Source organism: Gopherus evgoodei, chromosome 3 (assembly GCF_007399415.2).
Source record: "Gopherus evgoodei ecotype Sinaloan lineage chromosome 3, rGopEvg1_v1.p, whole genome shotgun sequence".
NCBI lineage: Eukaryota > Metazoa > Chordata > Testudines > Testudinidae > Gopherus > Gopherus evgoodei.
In genome coordinates this window covers 151,432,621-151,453,924 of record NC_044324.1, presented here as the reverse complement: position 1 = coordinate 151,453,924, position 21,304 = coordinate 151,432,621, and the positions used below count along the sequence as shown (strand labels likewise).

Below are 21,304 nucleotides of genomic sequence, written 5' to 3'. Positions count from 1 at the left end.
GAGTAGACAAGGTGCCCAGCTCTGAAGGCAGCGCCATTCCAGCAGCAGCTCAGAAGTACGGGTGGCAATGTGAAAAGCGATATTCATTAGTATCCCTTTTCACAGCAGACTCAGCACCCCATTACCACCCTTACTTCTGTGCTGCTGCTGCCACCCCAGGGCTGACAGTTGGAACCCTGCCACCTCCAGGTGAGGGATTGGGGGTGGAGAAGGAGAGCCGGAGCCACAGCTGAAGGAGAAGGTACAAGGAGAGTTCAGGTGGCAGGGCTCCAGCTGTCCCCTTTATCCCCACCTTCCGGGTGTGCATGACCCTTCCTTATGAGCATCAGTCGCCTGGGACTGACAGCCAGAGCTCTTAAAACACACAACTCACGCCTCCCTTGACACATTCCTGTGTCTCCCTTGGGAAGCCCACTCCATAGTTTGAGAACCACTGACATGCAGTTGCAACTCTGAGAATAAAGTATCACAGATGATATTGCAGATGCACAAATAATTAAACTAATAATCCATGTAAAATTTTAATTTTGTGAGCAGGGAACAAAACTGAAAGACAGTTTAGGTCTCTAGAAGGGTATTACACATACTGATGAATGACTGTCACTGATTCCTGCTACACATGTATTAGCAATTTTGAAAATCTGATACTAAGCTATTTAGGTACCTAAAGATGCAGATACACACCTAGTGGAATTTTCAAAAGCACCTTGGTGCCTAACTCCATCTTCAGGCATGTAGATACCTTTAGAAGTCTGGCTCCTGGTCACTAACAGTTAATGGCTGTTAGTTAATGAGGGCTTTATTTCTTTAAATATCTCTGTAGTGATTCAATATGTGGTATTTCCCTCTCCCATTATCATCATTTCCCCACTACTAAGTCTGAAAATAATTTTATGGTAATATTTATTTTTAAGAACACATGCACTTTTATAGTGTCCCATAAATAATACCAGTAACTGATACCCAGTGGGAGCACTATGTTAATCTTCTCCTTTCTTAATAACAAAGTCATTTAATTAAAATTTCCTGATTTAGTAGCAATTCATTAATTACACAGTAGATGGCACTATATATCAAGATAATAATTTAATCTACATCAATTGAAGCTGACACCTATACAAAGTAATTAGTTTTAATATTAAGCACTAGATCAGAAATTTGATTTTACCATAATAATTTTATACCACCCAAAAAAGTGTAATACATACATCACATTTATATATCATTTTACACACAGTTATATGCATTTTAAACAATTAATGCCCACAAACACAAGGTCTCAGAACCTGAGCTCCAGACCAAGCATCTATATTGCAATTTTTTAGTACTACAGCCTGATCTCCGTGAGCCCAAGTCAACTGACCCAGGCCAGTCACAGGTATGTTATTACAGTGTAGACACACCCAGAGAGATTAAGTTATTTGCCTGTGGCCACAATGCATATCAGTCTAAGAACCTGAATTAGAACTAAAAATAGTCAAGTTCTGTGTTCAGGTCACTAAGAATTTTTCCTCTCCAGAATCATGCTTCTTCCCTTAAACAGTCTTATGAAGACCATCACAATATCAAACATTTTAAATGAGCCTTTATTTCAAGACAGCTACATGATCTGTGTCTGAAATAGCATTTTAGGGCCTGGAGGGCTTAGTGTCTTGTTGATATGGAAACAAATCTAATTAATACTTAAGAATACTGAAGAACTGTACCATCCTCTTACTAAATTTACCTTCATTTTTTCTAAATTGGCTTCTTCAGTCATTTGAACAGCTTGTTTTACTTGTTCATAAGCACTAGATTCCCTTTGCTGCATCTCACTCAGGTTCCTTCTTACTGAAACAAGTGCACCCATTAAGTCATCTCTTTCTCTGCATCAGCAAAAAAAATACAGAGACAAGAAACATAAAACATTAATGGACTGAAAACAGCAGGGTCATAAGTAAAGTAAGACAAAAATCTGCATTAATATGTATTAAATTTTAAAGAGAGTAGTGCCAGGTCAGCACATACTTAAGTATAATGTGAAGGATGACCTCCTGTCCTTAAAAGCAGTGGGTTGTTAGTGAAGCTGCAATAATGATGGCAGGGTTCATGTTATGGATTTACCCAAGCTAAATAGTAGAAGTATGACCTTGTTTAAAAAAAAAATAATAATAATAAAAAAAATACAAGGTCAATGACAAGCTTCAGAAAGAACATAGTGCAAGGCAAAATGGGACAATTCTAACAATAATGAATCATTAAGAATACATTTTTCTGCATTTATATTTTAAGGAAAACTGCACTGAATCATATTAGTATCTGAGATGGCTTTAGATATATATTAGCTATTTGTACTTTGCAGCAAACTGGACCTAAATTCTGCTACAAGATTTCTGGATTCTGTATCACCATCACTTCTTTATTTAAAGTAAGAGATGTAGGTTATCATATCCATATTTTCAGTTTTTGATATGCATAAGAGTTTCATATTGCTAATATATAGAAGTTGTCTTAGGTGCAGCTACAAGTTTTGGCAACTGGCTCTTCTGACACCTTGGAAGGTTAGGAGGCAGTTTGGATTGGGGCATAATCATAGTAGCAAATACTGATCTTTTCAAAGGTGCCTAAGAGAGTTAAGTGCTCAAATTTCACTGATTTTTTTCTGTGAGATTTAGGTTAAGCTTCCTTAGGTCCTTAAAATCCTAGCCTAAATATTTCTGCTGAAATATCTCTGCAAAGCAGTGCAACAGTCAATTTTGCTGGATAAGATTTCAAAGGAATGAAGCCGATTTATACCACCTAAGAATCTGGTCCTCTAAGTTTCAGATCTAACAACCCATTGAGATGAATGGATCAGCCCACGTATTTTGTTTCAAGCTATTCACAAACTCAAGAAAACAATAGTGTATTGATTTATGCTCTGCTTATGCTTCCCAGATTGATGAAGGGAAGGAAAGGAGATTTTGGTAGATGACTGGTTAGCTACCTGAGTTCCTGTTTGAACAAGTATTTTGTGGTATTATAAATTATGTTAGAATGCCTAGCATGTTGTACAGATTTTTTTTTATTATTTAAACCTAATTAAAGAAAGAGAAACAATTGCAATTGTTCTTTTAAAAACTGCCACAAAAATGTTGCCTTCTTTTTACCCACGTATGGAATTACTTCCTCGTAAGTACGCTAGTTTGAGACGCAGGAAACAAAATATTACGTCCTGGATCAGTGACAGGTTAAAGGTACAAACCAGTAAAAAGCAGACCTGAAATGTTATTTACACAGACAAGGTCAAAAAAAAAAAAGGCACGCACATGCTTTGTTTTTTGTAGCTCAACTTTTCTACAGCTCCCAAAGATTCATGGAAACAGATCAAAAAGAATTGTTGCATGGAGTATTAAAACAAACAGCTGAAGGAACTCTGTCTGCAGGTACTAGGTAATGTTTTCATCTCTCTTAGCCAGAAGACCAATTGTACGTCAAAGTTACAAAACACCATTGAAATCTTGTTCCCATTGAAGTTAAAGGCAAAGCTCCTAGGGACTTCTGTAGGGTCAGAATTAGACCCTATATTTGCCATGGATTTTTAAGCAGAACTCCCAACAGGAATTTTCTTACAGCACTACAACGTGAATACAGATGGGGGCGTTGGGAGGAGTGGGGAGGGGGGAATCACCACACAGTTTTGGGGATATACTGTGTTCTTGTGTTAAATGTTAAAAAAACAACATACTATTAGAATTAGTATTCCCTATTAGAAGCCATCAAGCTTTTAATTACAACGTAAATGTCCATGAACCTACTTTGTTAACCTTTCAATGGTATGCATGTGGACATTGGAATGAGTCTGAGAAAGAACAGCCTCATGTTGTGCACATTTCAGGCAAAGACCACCAACCCGGTTGTAATTACTGGTTGCAATAAGTGATTCTTGGTGTTTTAATCTTCCTTTTAGATCTTCACAGTTCTTCTCAGATTCAGATAAGTCTTTTCTGGAATTAAGAGAAGATATTGTTATAAGCAATAAACAAATGTTTCTACATTTATTTTAATAACTAGAAAGCTGTTATAACTAGAGGGACAAGGTGCATAGCCCATCAACAGTAAGGACATCCCAACATGTGAAGGGGGACCCAGTCAATCTGTGCGCACTTGCATTGAAGGCCAGTGACTATATGATATTCTGCATTCTCCTTTGTAGCGCTGTCATCACCTCCCTGCCTGTGCCTCACCCCTAGAAATTAATCTGCAACAAGTGCCAATACAGGATAAAGGTGCCATATGATCCCTGGACCTGATGCCACAAGGTGCTGAGCACTCTGACTCCGATCCAGTAAAGCACTTAGGCTCATGCTTAACTTTAAGCATTTGAATTGCCCCATTAAATTCAATGCAACTACTCATAAATACAGTTAAGCAAATGTTTGTGTGCTTTGCTGGATCAGGGTCAGTGTCCTCAACACCTTGAAAGATCAAGTCCCCTATAAGAAACATCATTAAGAAGGTGGCTACATTCTCCACTGGCTTAAGCTTTCAAAGAATTTGAATACTCAAATTTATCTTTGACTCTGGTGTTTATGCATGTTTTGCACTTCAGGATCATTCGCTGTATTAGTGCAACTAGCTGTTATGTTCATTATTCGATCATCATTTAAGATAGAGAATATGGGGATTAGTACAAGAATTGTAAGGTGAACGAGGAACTGGCTAAAGCGGAGATGACAAAGGATCATGCTAAAAAGGAGAACTATTGGGCTGGAGGGATGTTACTAACATAGTTCCCTCAAGGATCAGTCTTGGGACTAATAGAAAATATTAAATCAGTTCAATTACCTTGGCACAGAAAGAAGGAGCGTACTAATTAAATTTGCTGATTACACAAAGTTGGGAGGCATCATCAATATAGAGGAGGATCAGAAACAGGAAGAATTGGATGAATGCTACTCCAGTACTCCTGGAGGACTGGAGTAATAGAATGTAGTGAAATTTAATAGCACTGTACTAAGGTCATGCACTTAATGACTAATAAGAATTTCTGCTATAAGCTGGGGGCTCATCGCTTGGAAACAGAGGAGAAGACAGACCTGGGGATGTATTAGTTGATCACAGGATGACTATGAGCCAGTAATGTGATCCAGCCATGAAGGGGAAAAAAAAATCTGATCCTAGGATGTATTAGGTGAGTTATTTACAGTAGAGATAGAGAAGTATTAATGCCATTGTACAACCGCATCTGGAACGCTGTATACACCCATTCTGGTCACCCATCTTCAAGAAAGATTAATTCAAATTGAAGCAGAGGCAGATAAGGACTACCAGAATGATAAGGGAAATGAAGGACCTATATGATGAGAGGAACTGGAAGAGCTTTATTTGTTTAGCTTAGCAAAAGGAAGGCGGAGAATAGATTACTCTCTATAAATACATTGCTGGGTAACCAACAAGGAGGAATAAGAGCTATTTAAGCTAAAAGACAATGGTAGTACAATAAATAGTGGGTATAAACTGGCCATTTGAGGATGACTTCTGATCATTTTAAGTGTGAGGGTCTGGAATAGCCCCCCCAAACACCCTAACTAGTTCTAAGATAGAGACTGATAAATTTATGAATGGGGCTGCCTACTATAGCAGGGGACTGGACTTAATGACTGAGAAGGTCCCTTCCACTCCTGTGTCCTACATTTAGGTTTCCAGTATTGCATGGTGTATATTTAAATTTAGCCTCTTTACCAGTGACCCCACCCGCCAAAAAAAAAAAAAATTTAAAATACTTATTCATGTAAAACAAAACACTTTCAAACAATCCCACAAAATTAAAATGTGGTCTAAGTTAATTAACACAGTCCATTTAAGATCTGAAACTTCTGGCACAATATTTTTATTATGGGATAGACCAATCAGATTTAATAGAAAATGTATAACTTTTCCACACATTTCTTTTTTTTCCCCTCTCTTATTTTGATCAGCTTACAAAATTTGAACAGAATTTTATTTCTTCAAGAGAACTATCCTACAAAAGTCCAAGAGTCTAAGGAAGGATCCTATTGTCTAGTAAATCTCTATATGATTTTTTAATATTGGCTTTATCCTTATTAAATTTGACAAATCTTTTCCATCAGTGTCCTGAAATTAACTTGTCTTAAAATCATGTTTTTAATTATATTTCAGTAAGAACTGTTCATATTAGAAAACATAAATGTTTAATTGTCACATGTGCCTGATTATTTTTTAAAATTTGATTTTCAACAAGAGTGCAAACCACTGAAAACACTTGTGTTTTTTACAAATTATTTAAAGAAAATGGCCATTTCAATTTACCTTAGAGACCGTACTTGAGCTTCAAGTGTATCAGTCCTTTCTTGATAAAGACGTTTTAGCTTCTCCTTTAGGAAAAGATGAAAAAACTGTATGTCTTCCTCTTTCCTCACAATTATCTCCTCTTAGCACTTTATAGATATATCCAAAAATTAACTATATTCACTAATTTCCCCTGAAGATAATCAATTTTTTTAACCCAAAACCATTAGTTTCAGAATTGACTTTCCTTACTCTTCTTTTCAGAAAGCTTAGATAATGAACAGAACAGGGATGCTTACTTATTTCTACACATGGAGCCACATCCTTAGGTAGTGTAAATTGCCACAGATCCATTGATTTCAGTTGAGCTACTTGGATTTATACAAGCTGATGATCTGACCAATTGGATCTCATAACAGGGAGAGCCACCACCAAAGTGCCTGTTTGTGGCCTGGGGCAGCACCCTGCCTTAGTTTCCCCTTCTATTCAGGGCCTTGTAAGAACTCCATAATCCAATGGTAATTAAAAACACTCCCCTTCTAAGGTCAGTTTTTTTAAGTCCTTCCACCTACTAGCCCTCCAGGCCCCAACTCTATATTTCAGTGTCTCTCCTTAACTCAGGAGACTTCAAACCAGGGTTCAGTTCAAACGGTTCCTTTATTACCTGCAGCACTCATCTCAGGCCAGATACAACTTCCCAGGCTTCTGTCTGGACACTTCCAGCCGTCTTAGCTCCCACTTGAGCTGCCTTTCCCCAGAAGTTTGTCCCTTCCTACCTTAGCTCACCATGGCTGAGTTAATCACGTGATCTCAACCATTATTACCCACCTGGGGAAGTGACCTGATCATGTCAAGTTTGGAGCTGAGGCCCCATTTTCCCTTAAAGGGGCCAGTCACCCTATGAGAGGCCTGATCTTGCTCCCACAGAAGTCAATAGAAATATTCCTAAATAGAGAAGATTTGGGGCCATTATGAAGAACATGGTAAACTCTCTCATTACCACAACATGAGTTATTCAATAGTTTAGTCCTAGTTCTTGCTAAAAAGCTGAACATGTAAGAGATGTACCTGCAGTGGTTAAACAGCTTCAAATGTACCTGCTGCGGTGAAATGGCACAGTGATGTGGGGCTATAGCAATCCCTTACACAGAATCTCTCACTGTTGTTTTTTTCACCATGAATGATCAACCAATACACAAATGTCACATATGGGCAAATAAGAGGAAAGAAAAGAGGCAACTACTGTGGCGACTTGAACTGTCACAGGGTTTAAGATGCTGGGAGCTTAGTGTCATCACAAAGATTTCTGGCTCTGCAGACAGAGGCATCAATGAAAATAACTTTTTTATATACAGTATAGTGTATTCTTGGCATAAATGAGTGATTAGGAATAATAATCTTGAAGCACCCAAATGTCCTTTAAAACTACATAGTTCACACACAGAGATATTACAGTACTTCATTCACCACAGCTGTTAGGCAGAATGAAGTAAGTAGCAGTGACAGCAATACACCACCACCAGTTTAGGTTAGGAAGTGAAAAATACATTGTCAAGTTGAGATGACAGGGTAAGGACTTTCCCAAATGGAGTATCTCCAAGATACTGTGGGCCTTCTGTGCTGCATCTCTGAGAGGCACAACACAGAAATTGTAACCTAAGGGATGGGGATTAAGAAGAGATGAAGCCACTTTAGCACCGTCTGGATGCTGGGCTGCTCCGGAGACTGCAGCGACCCACAGTACTGGACAACTGCTTAAGTTACCGTAGCTAGCTCTTGGCTGCCTGCAGGCATCCGTATTGTCTAGAATCTCCACAGCACTATCCATTGCAGCATCATACCACACATGCGCCGTCTACCCCAGTTCCACCTTGACATGCTGAGATTTGCACAAAACAGCCTACCTATCACCACTGCCTAAAGGGACAAAACAATTATCTTAAGACACTAAGAACATAAGCTTCAAGGGATAGATATTGACCTCAAAGACTAGGGGTTAAAGCAATCAAATCTTCTCCTCCAAAACTGTCAGGAAATTATTAATCCTAAAAAATGCCACCAAGAAAGAGGAGCACTAAAATCTTTAGCCGAGATGTGACACCGCAAAGAAATTATTTCAATACCAACCAATTCTAGCTGCCATTTTTCTGTTTCTGCAGTGTCTCTTGTGGCCAAAACCTGTTCTTTATTATGTGATGGTGATGACTTGGCAGGTTGACATAAATAAGAATCATCACCTCCTACAGTCCAGGAGTTCCGAACATTTGCCTGAAATACAATTGTAATGCTTCAGAGTTTAATCACAATAGCTGTTTAAGTAAAAATATTAACTATTGCTAAATAAAAAAAAAAATATTGAATGTTACTGTTAAAATCTAATGGAAGAATCTGTGCAGAATTTAATGTAGTTGCCCTCTAGGAAGAAGATAGTAATGTTGGGATCTCTAATCCAGCATTTTTCAAAATGTTCATAAAGGTTTGGTTAAGGTTCAGTTTGAGAACAAATGACAGTTCTTATTTAAATGAACCAGTTCACCGACCCTTAATAAAAAAAAAAAAATCAAACTTACTGAAGCATCCAAAAGAGTTTGTTCTCTCAACGTCTGCTCTACAGTTAGAGATTTCAGTTCCTCATTGAGTTTCTCATTTTCAAGCACAACTACTTGTATCCGATCTTTCATCCCAGACAACTCCTCCTATGAGACCAAATACAAATACTGTACATAGGCAGCTCTTTGATAAAGCTATGACCATTTAAATACATCTTGATGTCACAGGCAGAGTTGCACAAATAACTGATTTTTTGATTCACTTGCAGTTCCAAAAACGGAAAAAGATTCAGTTTGGTTCAAACCAAAATACTTTTTCATATCAAAACAAAATGTTTCATCAACCCAAAATGAAAAGCTTCAGGTATTTTTAATAACAGCAAAGGAAATGAAGGGTTACAGTCACAAAAAACAGAGGAGGCAGCAATGTCCCCTCTTATACCTAATAGCCCAGAGGTGAAGGTTCTTACCTGAGACATGGAAAACCCAACTACGGAGCAGGGACTTGAGCCCAGATCTCTTCTTTCCAAGTGAGTAAACTAACCACCAGGCTACGGGCTATTCTGGAGTGGGCCTCTCTCAATCTTTCCTGTCAAAGCTGTTCTACTTTGTATAAACACTTACATATTAATTGGAACAGAGACTGGATCCAAGTGTCCCCGGTGAGTTCTCTAACCACTGGCCTATAGAGTCTCTTTCACTCTCTTTCTCTGACCCAATGACTATTCATGCATTTTGTACAAAGTGGGAATTTTAACTTGAGTCATTCCCTCACATGTGTGTTTCCTAACCAGTGGGCCCCACACACTACCTCCATATCTGTTTTTGTGAATGTGGCCTAAATCTCTTGGTGAACATAGCCCACTCAAAATTGAAATGTTTTGTTTTGATAATGTTAAAAAAACTATTTGTTTTGACACTTCTAATTATTATTATTTTTTACCATTTTGGCCAAAAAAATTCACTCGTTTCACCAATTCACCACATTTGTGAAATGTTTTGGTTGTTCCAAATCTCTTTTTCAGTAACAAAAAGTTTCATGGAAAATTTTTTACCTAGCTCTAGTCATGCATATATATTTCTTAAGATATTAGTAAAAGACTCTCGTTCTTTTTTAACTCCATTACAGGCACAATAAGCATGTTTGGTAATAGTCTGATTTACACATTAATGCTGGTTAGATGCTTATTTGAGTAGGAAAAGTTATTTACATGAAACAGTTGGATAAATAGATATACACTTATCTATTTAAGACACATTTTATCAAGAAAAAAAGCCTCCTGATAAGATGGATTTTTAAGAAATATAGAGATGTGATGATGCATGTGAAGACATAGTACAGTAACTCCTCACTTAATGTTGTAGTTATGTTCCTGAAAAATGCAACTTTAAGTGAAAAAAATATTAAACGAATCCATTTGTCCCATAAGATTTAATATAAATGTAAGGGGTTAGGTTCCAAGGAAATTTTGGAGGGGCAAATAAAAGGCATACTGCATACAGCTCACTGCAGGAAAGGACACTAGAAAGCACATTTGCAGCAGCAGAGGCAGCCTCCCTGGAGAACAGGCTCGGATTTTGCCAGGAATGCTCCAGGCCCGCTTCTTCCTGTCCCCACTCTGTTCCAGGCCCACCTCTTCCCACCCCACTCCACCTCCTCTTCAGAGCATGCCATGTCCCTCCCCCCACCAAAGTCCTAAGCGCCGCCAAACAGCTGTTTGGTGGCGCTTAGGACTTTCTGTGAGGGAGGAGGAGGAGCAGAGATGCAGCGCTTCCCCACTCTTGCCCCTCCTTCCCAGAAAGTCTTAAGCGCGAAGTGCTGGTAGGGTGGGACGGGAGTGGGGAAGCCCCGTGTCTCCATTCCTCTCCCTCCTTCCCAGAAAAGCCTAAGCGCCACTAAACAGCTGTTTGGCAGTGCTCAGGACTTTCTGCAAGGGAAGGGGAGGAGCAGACACACGGCACTTTCCCGCTCTGCTCCTCCCTCCTAGAAAGTCCTAAACGCTGCCAAACAGGTGTTCACTGGCATTTAGGATTTTCTGGGAGGGAGCAGGAGGAGTGGAGACCTGGTGCTCCCCCTCTCCTGCCCTTCTGTCCCAGAAAGTGGGGAAAGTGCTGGGAGGGAGGGGGAAGAGGCAGAGAAACGGAACTTGTGCAATGCTCCCTTGTAAAGTCGCTACTACTCCACAGAATCTTACAAGCAGGCAGCCAAACGACGTTATAAGTGAGCATTGCACAACTTTAAATGAGCATGTTCCCTAATTGAGCAGGGACGTAACACTGAAACAACGTTAAGTGGGATAATGTTAAATGAGTTACTGTACACTCTGAACTGTATTTGCTTCACTTTTGGCTAATGTAATATTTAGAATCTCAAGGTCTGAGCCCGTAAGCACATTGCATATAGAACTCTTATTAAAAACTCAATGGAAATTCCATGAGTATGACACTTGTGGGATCAGTATCTTAATGGGTGAAGCAGGCTGCATACCTTGCAAAACTTCACTTCAGCTTCTAAGTGGTGAATGTACTGGGACTGATCATTAATGATAGGAACAAGATCACAAAGCGTAGGCAAACTCTGATCTGCAGCTTCTGAAGTTCTCTGGGGGAAAAAAAATAAGTAAATTAAGCATAATAAATATTTTATAATCAGCATTTTTCTCTAATTGTTGCATCACAGAAAGTTGTTTCCATTCACAGAATCCTATTCATACTTAATACACTTTTGCAAAGTGTTAAAAATAAAGTATCTTGTTCAAAAACACTGATGAACTATTCATGGTATTGTAGTAATATAGTGAAACCTATACTAGAGACCACCTTTACTAAAGGACTCAGTGTCTTAAGAGACAATCCTAAAATATACCCAATTCTGTTCCACCTTTACAAAAGACCACTTCCACTGAGCAACCAATTTTTGATGGTCAATTGACTGGTTGGTTAAGAGAGATATTAGGGCTGATCCTCAACACACTGTATTCATTATAAGGAGACATGATCACACATATGTACTCTTCAGTAGTGTACCAACACACTGTAGAAGGATGAATATACAAACAAGTATAATATATATTATGTAAGTATCATAACAGCATGATAATTACATTTGAGAAGTCCGCACAAAGTAGGGATTATGTGTCTAACAGACTAAGGCAAGAAGAGACATCATGATCATCTAGTGTGTCTGACCTGCACATTGCAGGCCACAAAACCTCAACCACCCCCTTCTGTAATAGATCTATACCCTTTGGCTGAATTTATGGAAGTCCTCAAATCATGATTTAAAGACTTAACTTACAGAGAATTCACCATTAACACTCATTTAAACCTGCAAGTGATCCATGCTGCAGAGGAAGGCAACCCCCTCTAGGGTCTCTGCCAATCTGACCCAGAGGAAAATTCCTTCCCAATCCCAAATATGGCAATCAGTTAGACTCTGAGCATGTGGGTAAGATCCACCAGGCAGATACCTGGGAAAGAGTTCTCTATAGTAACTCAGAGCCCTCCCCACCTAGTGTCCCATCTCCAACTGTTGGGGATTTTTGCTCCTGGCAGTCACCAATGGACCACATGCCATGGTAGGCGGTCCCATCATACCACCTCCTCCATAAACTTATCAAGCTCAATCTTGAAGCCAGTTAGGTGTAAAAAAAAACCTACTGCTCCCTTTGGAAGGCTGTTCCAGAACTTCACTCTTCTGATGGTAAGAAACCTTCGCCTAATTTAGAGCATAAACTTGTTGATGGCCAATTTATATCCATTTGTTCTTGTGTACACATTGGTGCTTATCTTAAATAACTTATCTCCCTCCCTGGTATTTATCCCTCTGATGTATTTATAGAGAGCAATCATATCTACCCTCAGCCTTCTTTTCGTTAGGCTAAACAAGCCAAGCTCTTTGAGTCTCCTCTCATAAGGCAGGTTTTCCTTTCCTCCAATCATCCTAGTAGCCCTGCTCTGCACTTGCTTAAGAAAGATTAATTCAAACTGGAGCATGGGAGACCAGAATTACACACAGTATTCCAGATGAGGTCTCACCAGTGCCTTGTATAATGGTACTAACACTTCCCTGTCTCTACTGGAAATACCTCTCCTGATGCATCCTACGGCTCCATTATTACACGTGAATCTAATATTAGAGCACTTATTCTTAAGAGTACAGTATTAATTAACTGAGAAGGTAAAGAAATCTGTTCATCAAGCTAAGTTATAATGACTTTTAAAAGGCCTCTAAGTTTTGGGGTTCATTTTTGTTCTTTTGGTGAGTATAACCTTTCTTTCACCTCTCTAGCAAATAAAATCCCAATTTCTGAGATTTAAAAATTGACATTCAGATTGTAATAAAATTTATGACAGGTTACTTGTTAAAATGTATTCATTTTTAAAACTTATTAACAATATTAGAACCATTTCTAGCTACACTGCAATGGTCTTTGAGTAATACTTTTGTCTTTATATAGATTTGTCATTAAAACAGAAATCAATAGAGCAAAATTGTTGAGTTGGAAATTAAAACTCCCGTTTCGGGGTCCTTAAAAACAGGCCTGGGGGTTGGGGGATGAGGAGCTGACTGAAAGATAGAAAACAGGAAGAAGTGAGCTTCACCATCATGGCTGCCACACCCATCATCTCCTGGGATCCCAGAATCCAATGACACAATTGGGCCATTGTCGTCCTCACCCTGACAGATGTCCTGATCAGACCAAGCAGAAAGAGAGGAACCCAGATGATATTGCCACTTCCATTGGCTCTGTCTGAACTCCAAACATCATCTGGCTCCTGTCATCACTCCCTTCCTTGTAATAGTGTTTTCTTTTTAAAAACACCCCTTTGTATTTCTATTTGTTTTAACCCCTCTCTTTTCATTTGAGAAGCCTGCCAAGACTACTCCTTTTTGCAATATACCTGTAAGCCTGTTACCAAAAAGGAAGTTAAAAGCAATGCCCTAAAACACTCAATGCTGGTACGCATTTGCCAGGTCTCAGAGTGACCACACTGCACATTAAGCGGGGGGAAGAGGAGGGAGAGAGGAGTGTTGTCTGGCTTGCTGGAGGAAGGTGTGTACCTCTTTAAGGGACTGAGACAAAGAATAGTTTTTGCAGCAGCCACACAGCATGGAAATGCTGCTCCATGCCCCCCAGATGACTGGAAGAGAGGGGAGGTTACATAAGTACATGTTCCTACCCATGGAAGTGGCAAAAGATCAGTTTTAGTCAGGATCTGCTCTGGGGGGCTAGAAGGAATTTTTCCCTCACTGCCAGATTGGACTAGGTGAAGTGGGATTTTTTTTTTGACCTTCCTCACAGCAGATTTGGAGGGGGCATGGGGACTCCGGGGGGAAGGATTGATCACTTATTTGGGCAAACATGGGTTAAAGGAGTGGAAAAATGGGAGGGGGGACTTGGGGCTCCTGTGACTGGCACTGCAACACCCTCTCTTCTTATAGCCCATCTTACTCCTCAGTTGAGGGGCAGCGGGATGGCAAGGTCCCAGCAGCTGGTGGGCTGGGGACCAGGATGATGGTAGATGATGACAGTAGCTCTCAAGGTATATATGGAAATGATCATGGAAGACCTGCACTGTACATTTTTATCTGCCGACTATTCCCAGACAGTTGTTAATAAAATTGTGGTCTGATTAAACCTCATCCAGTGTCTCCTGTCCTTCTTTCAGCATAGCCAGACGATAGCTGATAAGACTGTGCTATACCTGTAATTTTCAAACAGTGAGGTTGCAAGTAAGAGTCAACACTCAAACCATTCTTTTTTCTCCTCCTGTTTGTGTTTTGTTTTGAAATGGGACTGGACTTTAACACCAACGTTTTTTCTTTCCCTCACAAAGGACAGTTGTTCTCACCTTTAATATAATCTAAGAGACTGACAGATGATAGTGAGATTGTTTTGTTGTTGTTTGAACTAAGCAGACTGAAGTGTCTGTACTCAGAACCCCAAACTTTGTTTAAAACTGTTAATATTGCAAAGTCACAGGGTATTTTCAGAGTCATGGATTCCAAGGCCACAAGGGATCATTGTAATCATCTAATTTCATCTCATGAATAACACCATGGAACATCCCCAAAATAATTCCTTGATCATATCTTTTGGAAAAGCATCCAATCTGGATTTATAAAAGCAGCAAAGAATCCTGTGGCACCTTATAGACTAACAGTCGCTTTGGAGCATGAGCTTCAGATGCATCTGAAGAAGTGGGTATTCACCCACGAAAGCTCATGCTCCAAAACGTCTGTTAGTCTATAAGGTGCCACAGGATTCTTTGCTGCTTTTACAGATCCAGACTAACACGGCTACCCCTCTGACACTTGACAATCTGGATTTAAAAATTGTCAGTGATGGAGAATCCACCACAAGTCCTTTTACTAAACTGTTTCAATAGTTAAATACTCTCATTATTAAAATATTATGCCCAATTTCTAGTCTGAATTTGTCTATCTTCAATTTTCAGACTCTGAATTGTATTATACTTTTGTTTGTTAGATTAAAAAGGTCCATCGTCAAATATTTTTGCTTCCACAATTGTATTTACAGACAGGAACGAAGTTAACCGTTAACCAACTCCCAATTTTTGGGTCATCTGCGAACTATCAAGAATGATTTTGTGTTTTCTTGAGGTCATTGATGTAAAATATTAAATAGCATAGGTCCAAGAACTGATCCCACAGGACCCTGATAGAAACAGGATCATATTAACATCTTTGATTCTCTAGGACCATTCTTTCCATTTAAAATGTGTTTACTAATTAAATCCGCTCAGAAATATGAAAGGAAACCCAAATGCATGAAGAAATAGTAAATTTCAGAGACAAGGGGTAAAATTTTCAAAATGACTAAGACCTGGGCTATAGTAAAAGTTAAGTTGACAAAGCTATGGCACTCAGGGATGAGAAAAATTCACATTCCTAGTGCCGGAGCTAAACTCAATTAATCCCCGGTGTGGATAATGCTAGGTCAACCTTCCATCAACTACCTTCTGCTGCTTGGGAAGACAGACTAGCTACAGCAATGGAAAAAACTCTTTTATTGCTGAAGGAAGCATCTATGCTATGGCACTACAGTGGCATTGATACAGGACTGTAACCAGGGTGGATAAAAATCAATTATTCTTTTTCATTTAAATTGGCTTTTTTTGGCAGATTTTTTTCCCCCTCAAAAAACATTTTACCTAAAGATAGTTTTAATTACGATACATTATAGCTCAAAGATATTTCATCATGGAATAGGGATTATAAAATTCTAATTCTATAGCATGAGACACTATATTCACGTAATGTTTAAGGAAAGTTTTGTAAATGAGTTCCAATAGTTCATGGATTAGGGACCCAATCTTATGGGGTTCCACAGTTTCTGTACAGATTATTTAGGTTAATCTTTCTATCTACCCAATGGGACTCAGCGCTCAGTCAAGAAGATACCATCAGAGATGCTTAGTTTTGCAGTTTTCAAAATATGGATTTGTGTCTCCAAAGGTAACTTGCTTTTTAAACAGCAAAAATGTTATTAAATAAATAATATATAGAGATGAGAAATAACAGAGCTCAATCCTATTGTCCCTCTGCAAATTTGTGTACACAGAGTCAATCCCTTACCTCTGTCTAAAAGTGCAAAGTTTCAAAAAGTTCAATGAACAGAAGATTGTTGTGGGCAGAAGAGAACTGGACAAGAAGAAGAAGTCTGGAGATAAACGTGAGAAGGGAAGGACAGGCAGTAGAAACAAAGGTTAAACTGTTTGAGCAGCATACTCCAGAAGTCTTGAGGTCTTTCTGAATGTAGCCTTCATTGATTTGAGATCTACCATATCATTCTCTCACTAGAAGGGAAAACCTATAATGGCAGCAGCCCATAAAAGAGACCCAGTCTGGGAATATTTTAATGAAGTTCCTCTACCTGTGGTTAAGACAGGCATGCCTGCAAAATGCAAAACAGTGCAACAAAGAAATGCAAGGCTGGTTGCCCGAATGAAATAACATCATAAGAAGTGTTCCTTCTCAGGAGGAAGCTGTGTTGAAGATGATGAAAGGAATGTGTCTGAACATGCAGGATCTTCAGGTTGGTAAACGTTTTTATTTCATACTTCTTTCTTTAGGACTGCCTGTCTTCCTTCTGGACTACTCTTGAATTCTCATGTTTGAGCAAAGAAAATACCGTAGTTGTTACTCTATGGTACTATCATTTTAGGTGCAGTTGTGATAAACTAAATAACAGAAATAGGCAGATCTTCCTTTTACAATTTCACCTTTGAAGTAGTACTGAGTGTCAATGAATACAAAGAGTAATAGTAAATGAACAATTTGGTAATAATAATGAAATAACTACATTGACATTTTGTTTAGGAGAATCTATCCTCAACATACAGGATTCTGACGACTATCCACCTTCAAGATCCCTATCATTTTCTATAGTTTCAGAGTTATCTGCCAATGATAATGTTTCAGTCACATCATGTATGTCACATAGTCACAGTACATCACAGTATGTAGCAAAAAGAAAACAAAAAATCTCCATCACCCAGAAACAACCATAGATAAGTTTGGATAAGAACACGCAGATTACAAAGAGGTAACTGATGAAAAAATTGCCTGGTTTGTTCATGCAGCCAACTCTTTTCCATATGATTGAGAAGCCACACTTCATTAACATGGTTCAGTCATTAAGACCAGGATACAGTCCACTCAACAGAGCAGATGTTGCAGGCAAATTGCTAGATAAAGTGTATGAAAGAGACATTGAGCAGTGTGCAAAAGGTCTAGAGCAGAGACTGGCAACCTTTGGCACGTGGCCCATCAGGGAAATCTAGGCCAATGGGGGCTGCGGGAAGCAGCGTGGGTTGAGGGATGTGCTGGCTGCCACTTCCTGCAGCCCCCATTAGCCTGGAATGGCGAAACACGGCCCTTGGCAGCTGCAATCAGCCGAATCTGAGGACACTGCAGGTAAATAAACCATCCTGGCCTGCCAGCGGATTTCCCTGATGGGCCACGTGTCAAAGGTTGCCGATACCTGGTTTAGAGGGTAAAATTGTTAACCTGAGTATTGATGGATGGAGCAACATCCACAATGATCCTACTGTACTTGCCTGTGTGACAGACAAAGGGAATGTCTTCCTTACAGAAACAACTGATACATCAGGAAATGCACCAACAGCAGAATACTTACAAGTAGCAGCAGTAAAAGCTATAACAAACTGTGAGGAAAAAAAAAATCAAATGTCTACTACGCAGCTTGGTCACAGATAATGCTGCAAATCTATTCAAGATGGGAAGAAATTATTTAGTAGAGAATCCTTAGCCAAAGACTTCAGTGTTCCAGAAATAAAGGCTAATGTTTTCAGAATTGCAAAAATACTTCCATAACAACCACTTTGCAGCAGCTGCTCTGAAAAACGTGGGAGGACCCAAGCTAACTCTTTCACAAGACGTGTGATGGAACTCAGTAGTGGACTATTTTGAGCACTATGTCAAGAACTGGCCTAATCTGATGATAGTTTGTGACCAAAATTGTGAAAAAAATAGATAGCACTGTCACAGCCAACCTTCTCAACATTCAGCTTAAGAGAAATGTTGAACACATGCCGAGTACCCTGAAGCCTATTTCTGTAGCCTAGAACAAAATACAGGGAAATAGCTGTTCTAATCGATGACGCTGTTGAAATTTGGAAGGAATTGAGTGAGATCTTGACAAGAGAAATATGCAATGACAGAGTTAAATTACAAGCTCATTTTCTTGCAAATATTCTCAATACTTGGTACAAGGGTCAAACCTTTACTGCTAAAGAAGAGGAGTTTGCTGGCTGTCCATGTCATAGCCATCATCCCTCCATAATGCCAACTATAATAAACTTCAGAGCTAAGAGTGAACCATTCAAGAAATATATGTTTGCTGATGATGTTTTGAAGAAAGTCACACCAGTGAACTGATGGAAGTCACTTAAGCACTTGAATTCAGAGACTGTTGAAGTGATCATCTCACTTTTAACAGCAGTAGCTTCTTCTGCTGGTGTAGAAAGAATATTTTCTTCCTTTGGACTAATTCATTCCAAATTGAGAAATCGTTTGGGACCTGAAAAAGCAGGAAAGCTTGTTTTTCTTTTCCAGATTATGAACAAACAGGAAAATGAAGGTGAAGACAACTGAGTTACCTGCAGAAGCAAATATTTTAAGTTTCTCATGTTGACATGCCTGACATAGTCAATTCAAAAATTCATATGCTTGTTTTGTTAAAATATTGTGTGTGCTGTTGAAGAAAAAAATCCAGAATACTTAACTCATCATTGGTGCAGGATTCAACATATTGTCCTACCCACCGTGCCTCCATCCTGACATGGAGAGATCACTTCCAGGAACGAATTTTTTTATTATTATGACTGTTTAACATAATAGGATAGGGTAGAGTAGTCACTGGAGGCTGTCACAGAGTAGAACTGGAGTAATATCACCAAATCAAGTTAATCTTTGATACTGAACAAGCATCTGAGAGTAATAACTGATTTGAACTGGCCCCATGGAGGTGAAAGGCTTTCCATATATCCCAGTGCAGAGTGCAGTTCCACTGCAAGAGGGATGGATGCGAGGAGATTCCTCAGGGGAGGACCTTCCTACACCAAAAAGCTCATTTCCACAGCAAACCTTGTGTGTCCCTAAGCAGCAGAATTTTGGTGCAGAGCTATAGGGTTTGCTGTTACATGGATCAACAAGCAATTGTACAAAAGGCAAAGGGTACACCATCATCCAAACCTCAAGGCTGCAGTAAGCAGCCACAGAGGAAAGTAGGATCCCTTCATCACCTGCCCTTATGGAACCATCCTCCCAGGCAAAACGCTCTAAACAGACTTCATTTCCAAAACGAAGTGCTAACTTCTGGAGGAGAAAGGAGCAGCCAAGATGAGGAAGCCATATACACACATGGGTGCCATCCGTACTACCGAGGGGATGTGAAGGCCTGGATTCCATAGGAAGAGATTTGTCACTTTTCTACTATGGACATAATAAATTAATAGCTCATATAGGGCTTTCCCCATCTTTAGTTCTCAAAGAGATTACAAAGGAGAATTACTCACAAATACCCTCTCTCTGCTGAGAAGTAGCCAACCCCGCTCCCACCCATGGGATGATTACGGAGATTTGGGGCCTCCTATTCTTCATGGATAGTGGATAATATGCCTGTTGGGACAAGTTATTACTCATTCAAAGTTACATAAAGAAACTAGAAGAGAATACATACTGAGGGTGACATCTTCCTCCTCCTTGATGGAGATACTTCACTTTCTAGTCCTTCTTGCTCCCGCAATAAAGCTTTAAGCTGATTAACTAAGGAACAAAATTAAACTACTGGTTAACAATCAGACTTGACGGAAATCATACAATAATTTTGCTCTGCAGTTCTGAGACTAGCTGTCCCAGAGTAACATTTACCTGCATGACTGTGCTGCAGTTCCTGCCAGGCCGTTTCCCCACTCTCATCATTACCTGTGGAGGACTGGTCAAATGCAACTTCACTTTCTCCCGCTGTGGGATCTCCTTCCACCAAGGCATATTTCAGTTGATGGATACTTTTACTAGCACGGTCTACAAACAACAACATGGATCAGTCATCAAAAACACAGTGTCTTTCCTTTCTGATGAAAAAGCAACTCAAAGCTAGATTAATTTACAGAACTAATATTTTAACTCTATAAAGAAATAGTAGGGTGAAATATATTCAGGCTTTGCCTGAATTAAGGCTTTAACCTCATTTGAACCTTTGGTGAGTAGCTACCAGGAACTGCGTAACAGACAGGCAAAGCCACTGTAAACCACAATTTACAGTAATGCAGTTTACCTGTTTCAGGCAGACATGAACTGTTACCTAGGTTCCCCTAAAAACCAATCCAGGGTCACACTTGTATTAGTTTTATTACAATGCAGCTGTCAGGTCAGATAGGAGATGGAGCTTATTCATACACGCACACATTCACTGCATTCATACCCTCGTGCACCCACACACTTACACAGGCAAAGAGTTACCGGAGACAGCATGGAGGCCGAGAAGCCAAAGCATGGTAGATCTGGTGTGTCTATCAGCGATCACGAATCCAGCTGCTGAGAGGGTCAAGAAGCAGGGGCTTGTGTGCAGGCCTTCTTCCTCTTATTTTTGGAACTGGGCAGCTCCTGTCACATACACTGAGTTTCCTTTCTGTGTTCGTCACCGAGAAACATTCCCAGACCAGTTTCTTTCGTGCATACCAGGTTCTTCTTTTCTTTTCAGCACTTCATAACTGCCTTCTCAGAGCAGATTATATCAGACCCACCTGTCTCCTCTCTCCTTGCAGTTCCTCTCCGCCCAGTCCCACATACACTCCCTTGTTCACACTCCCTCGTTCACACCCTCTCTGAGGGATGGGATATTACAAAGCTTGGAAGTTCATGTAAGTGGCAACCTGAAAAGGCCACAGAGCTTGCAAAGCTTACAGAACTTAAAAGGCCATGCTAACAGTAA

General features: G+C 39.6%; 1 protein-coding gene across 10 annotated transcripts in view; it reads right to left on the bottom strand.

Annotated features, from left to right (window-relative positions):
• The window catches only part of SDCCAG8 (serologically defined colon cancer antigen 8), a 153,975-nt gene that overhangs the window by 120,590 nt on the left and 12,081 nt on the right, over positions 1–21,304 (bottom strand). For all 10 annotated transcript variants that reach the window (XM_030557001.1, XM_030557005.1, XM_030557007.1 and 7 more), the window contains exons 2-9: positions 20,242–20,394; positions 20,051–20,136; positions 11,308–11,421; positions 8,841–8,966; positions 8,398–8,538; positions 6,292–6,356; positions 3,777–3,965; positions 1,727–1,865 (exon numbers count right to left, since the gene is read on the bottom strand). In XM_030557001.1, the coding sequence (XP_030412861.1) occupies positions 1,727–1,865; positions 3,777–3,965; positions 6,292–6,356; positions 8,398–8,538; positions 8,841–8,966; positions 11,308–11,421; positions 20,051–20,136; positions 20,242–20,394 (1,013 nt within the window). The remainder of the gene's footprint in view (positions 1–1,726; positions 1,866–3,776; positions 3,966–6,291; positions 6,357–8,397; positions 8,539–8,840; positions 8,967–11,307; positions 11,422–20,050; positions 20,137–20,241; positions 20,395–21,304) is intronic.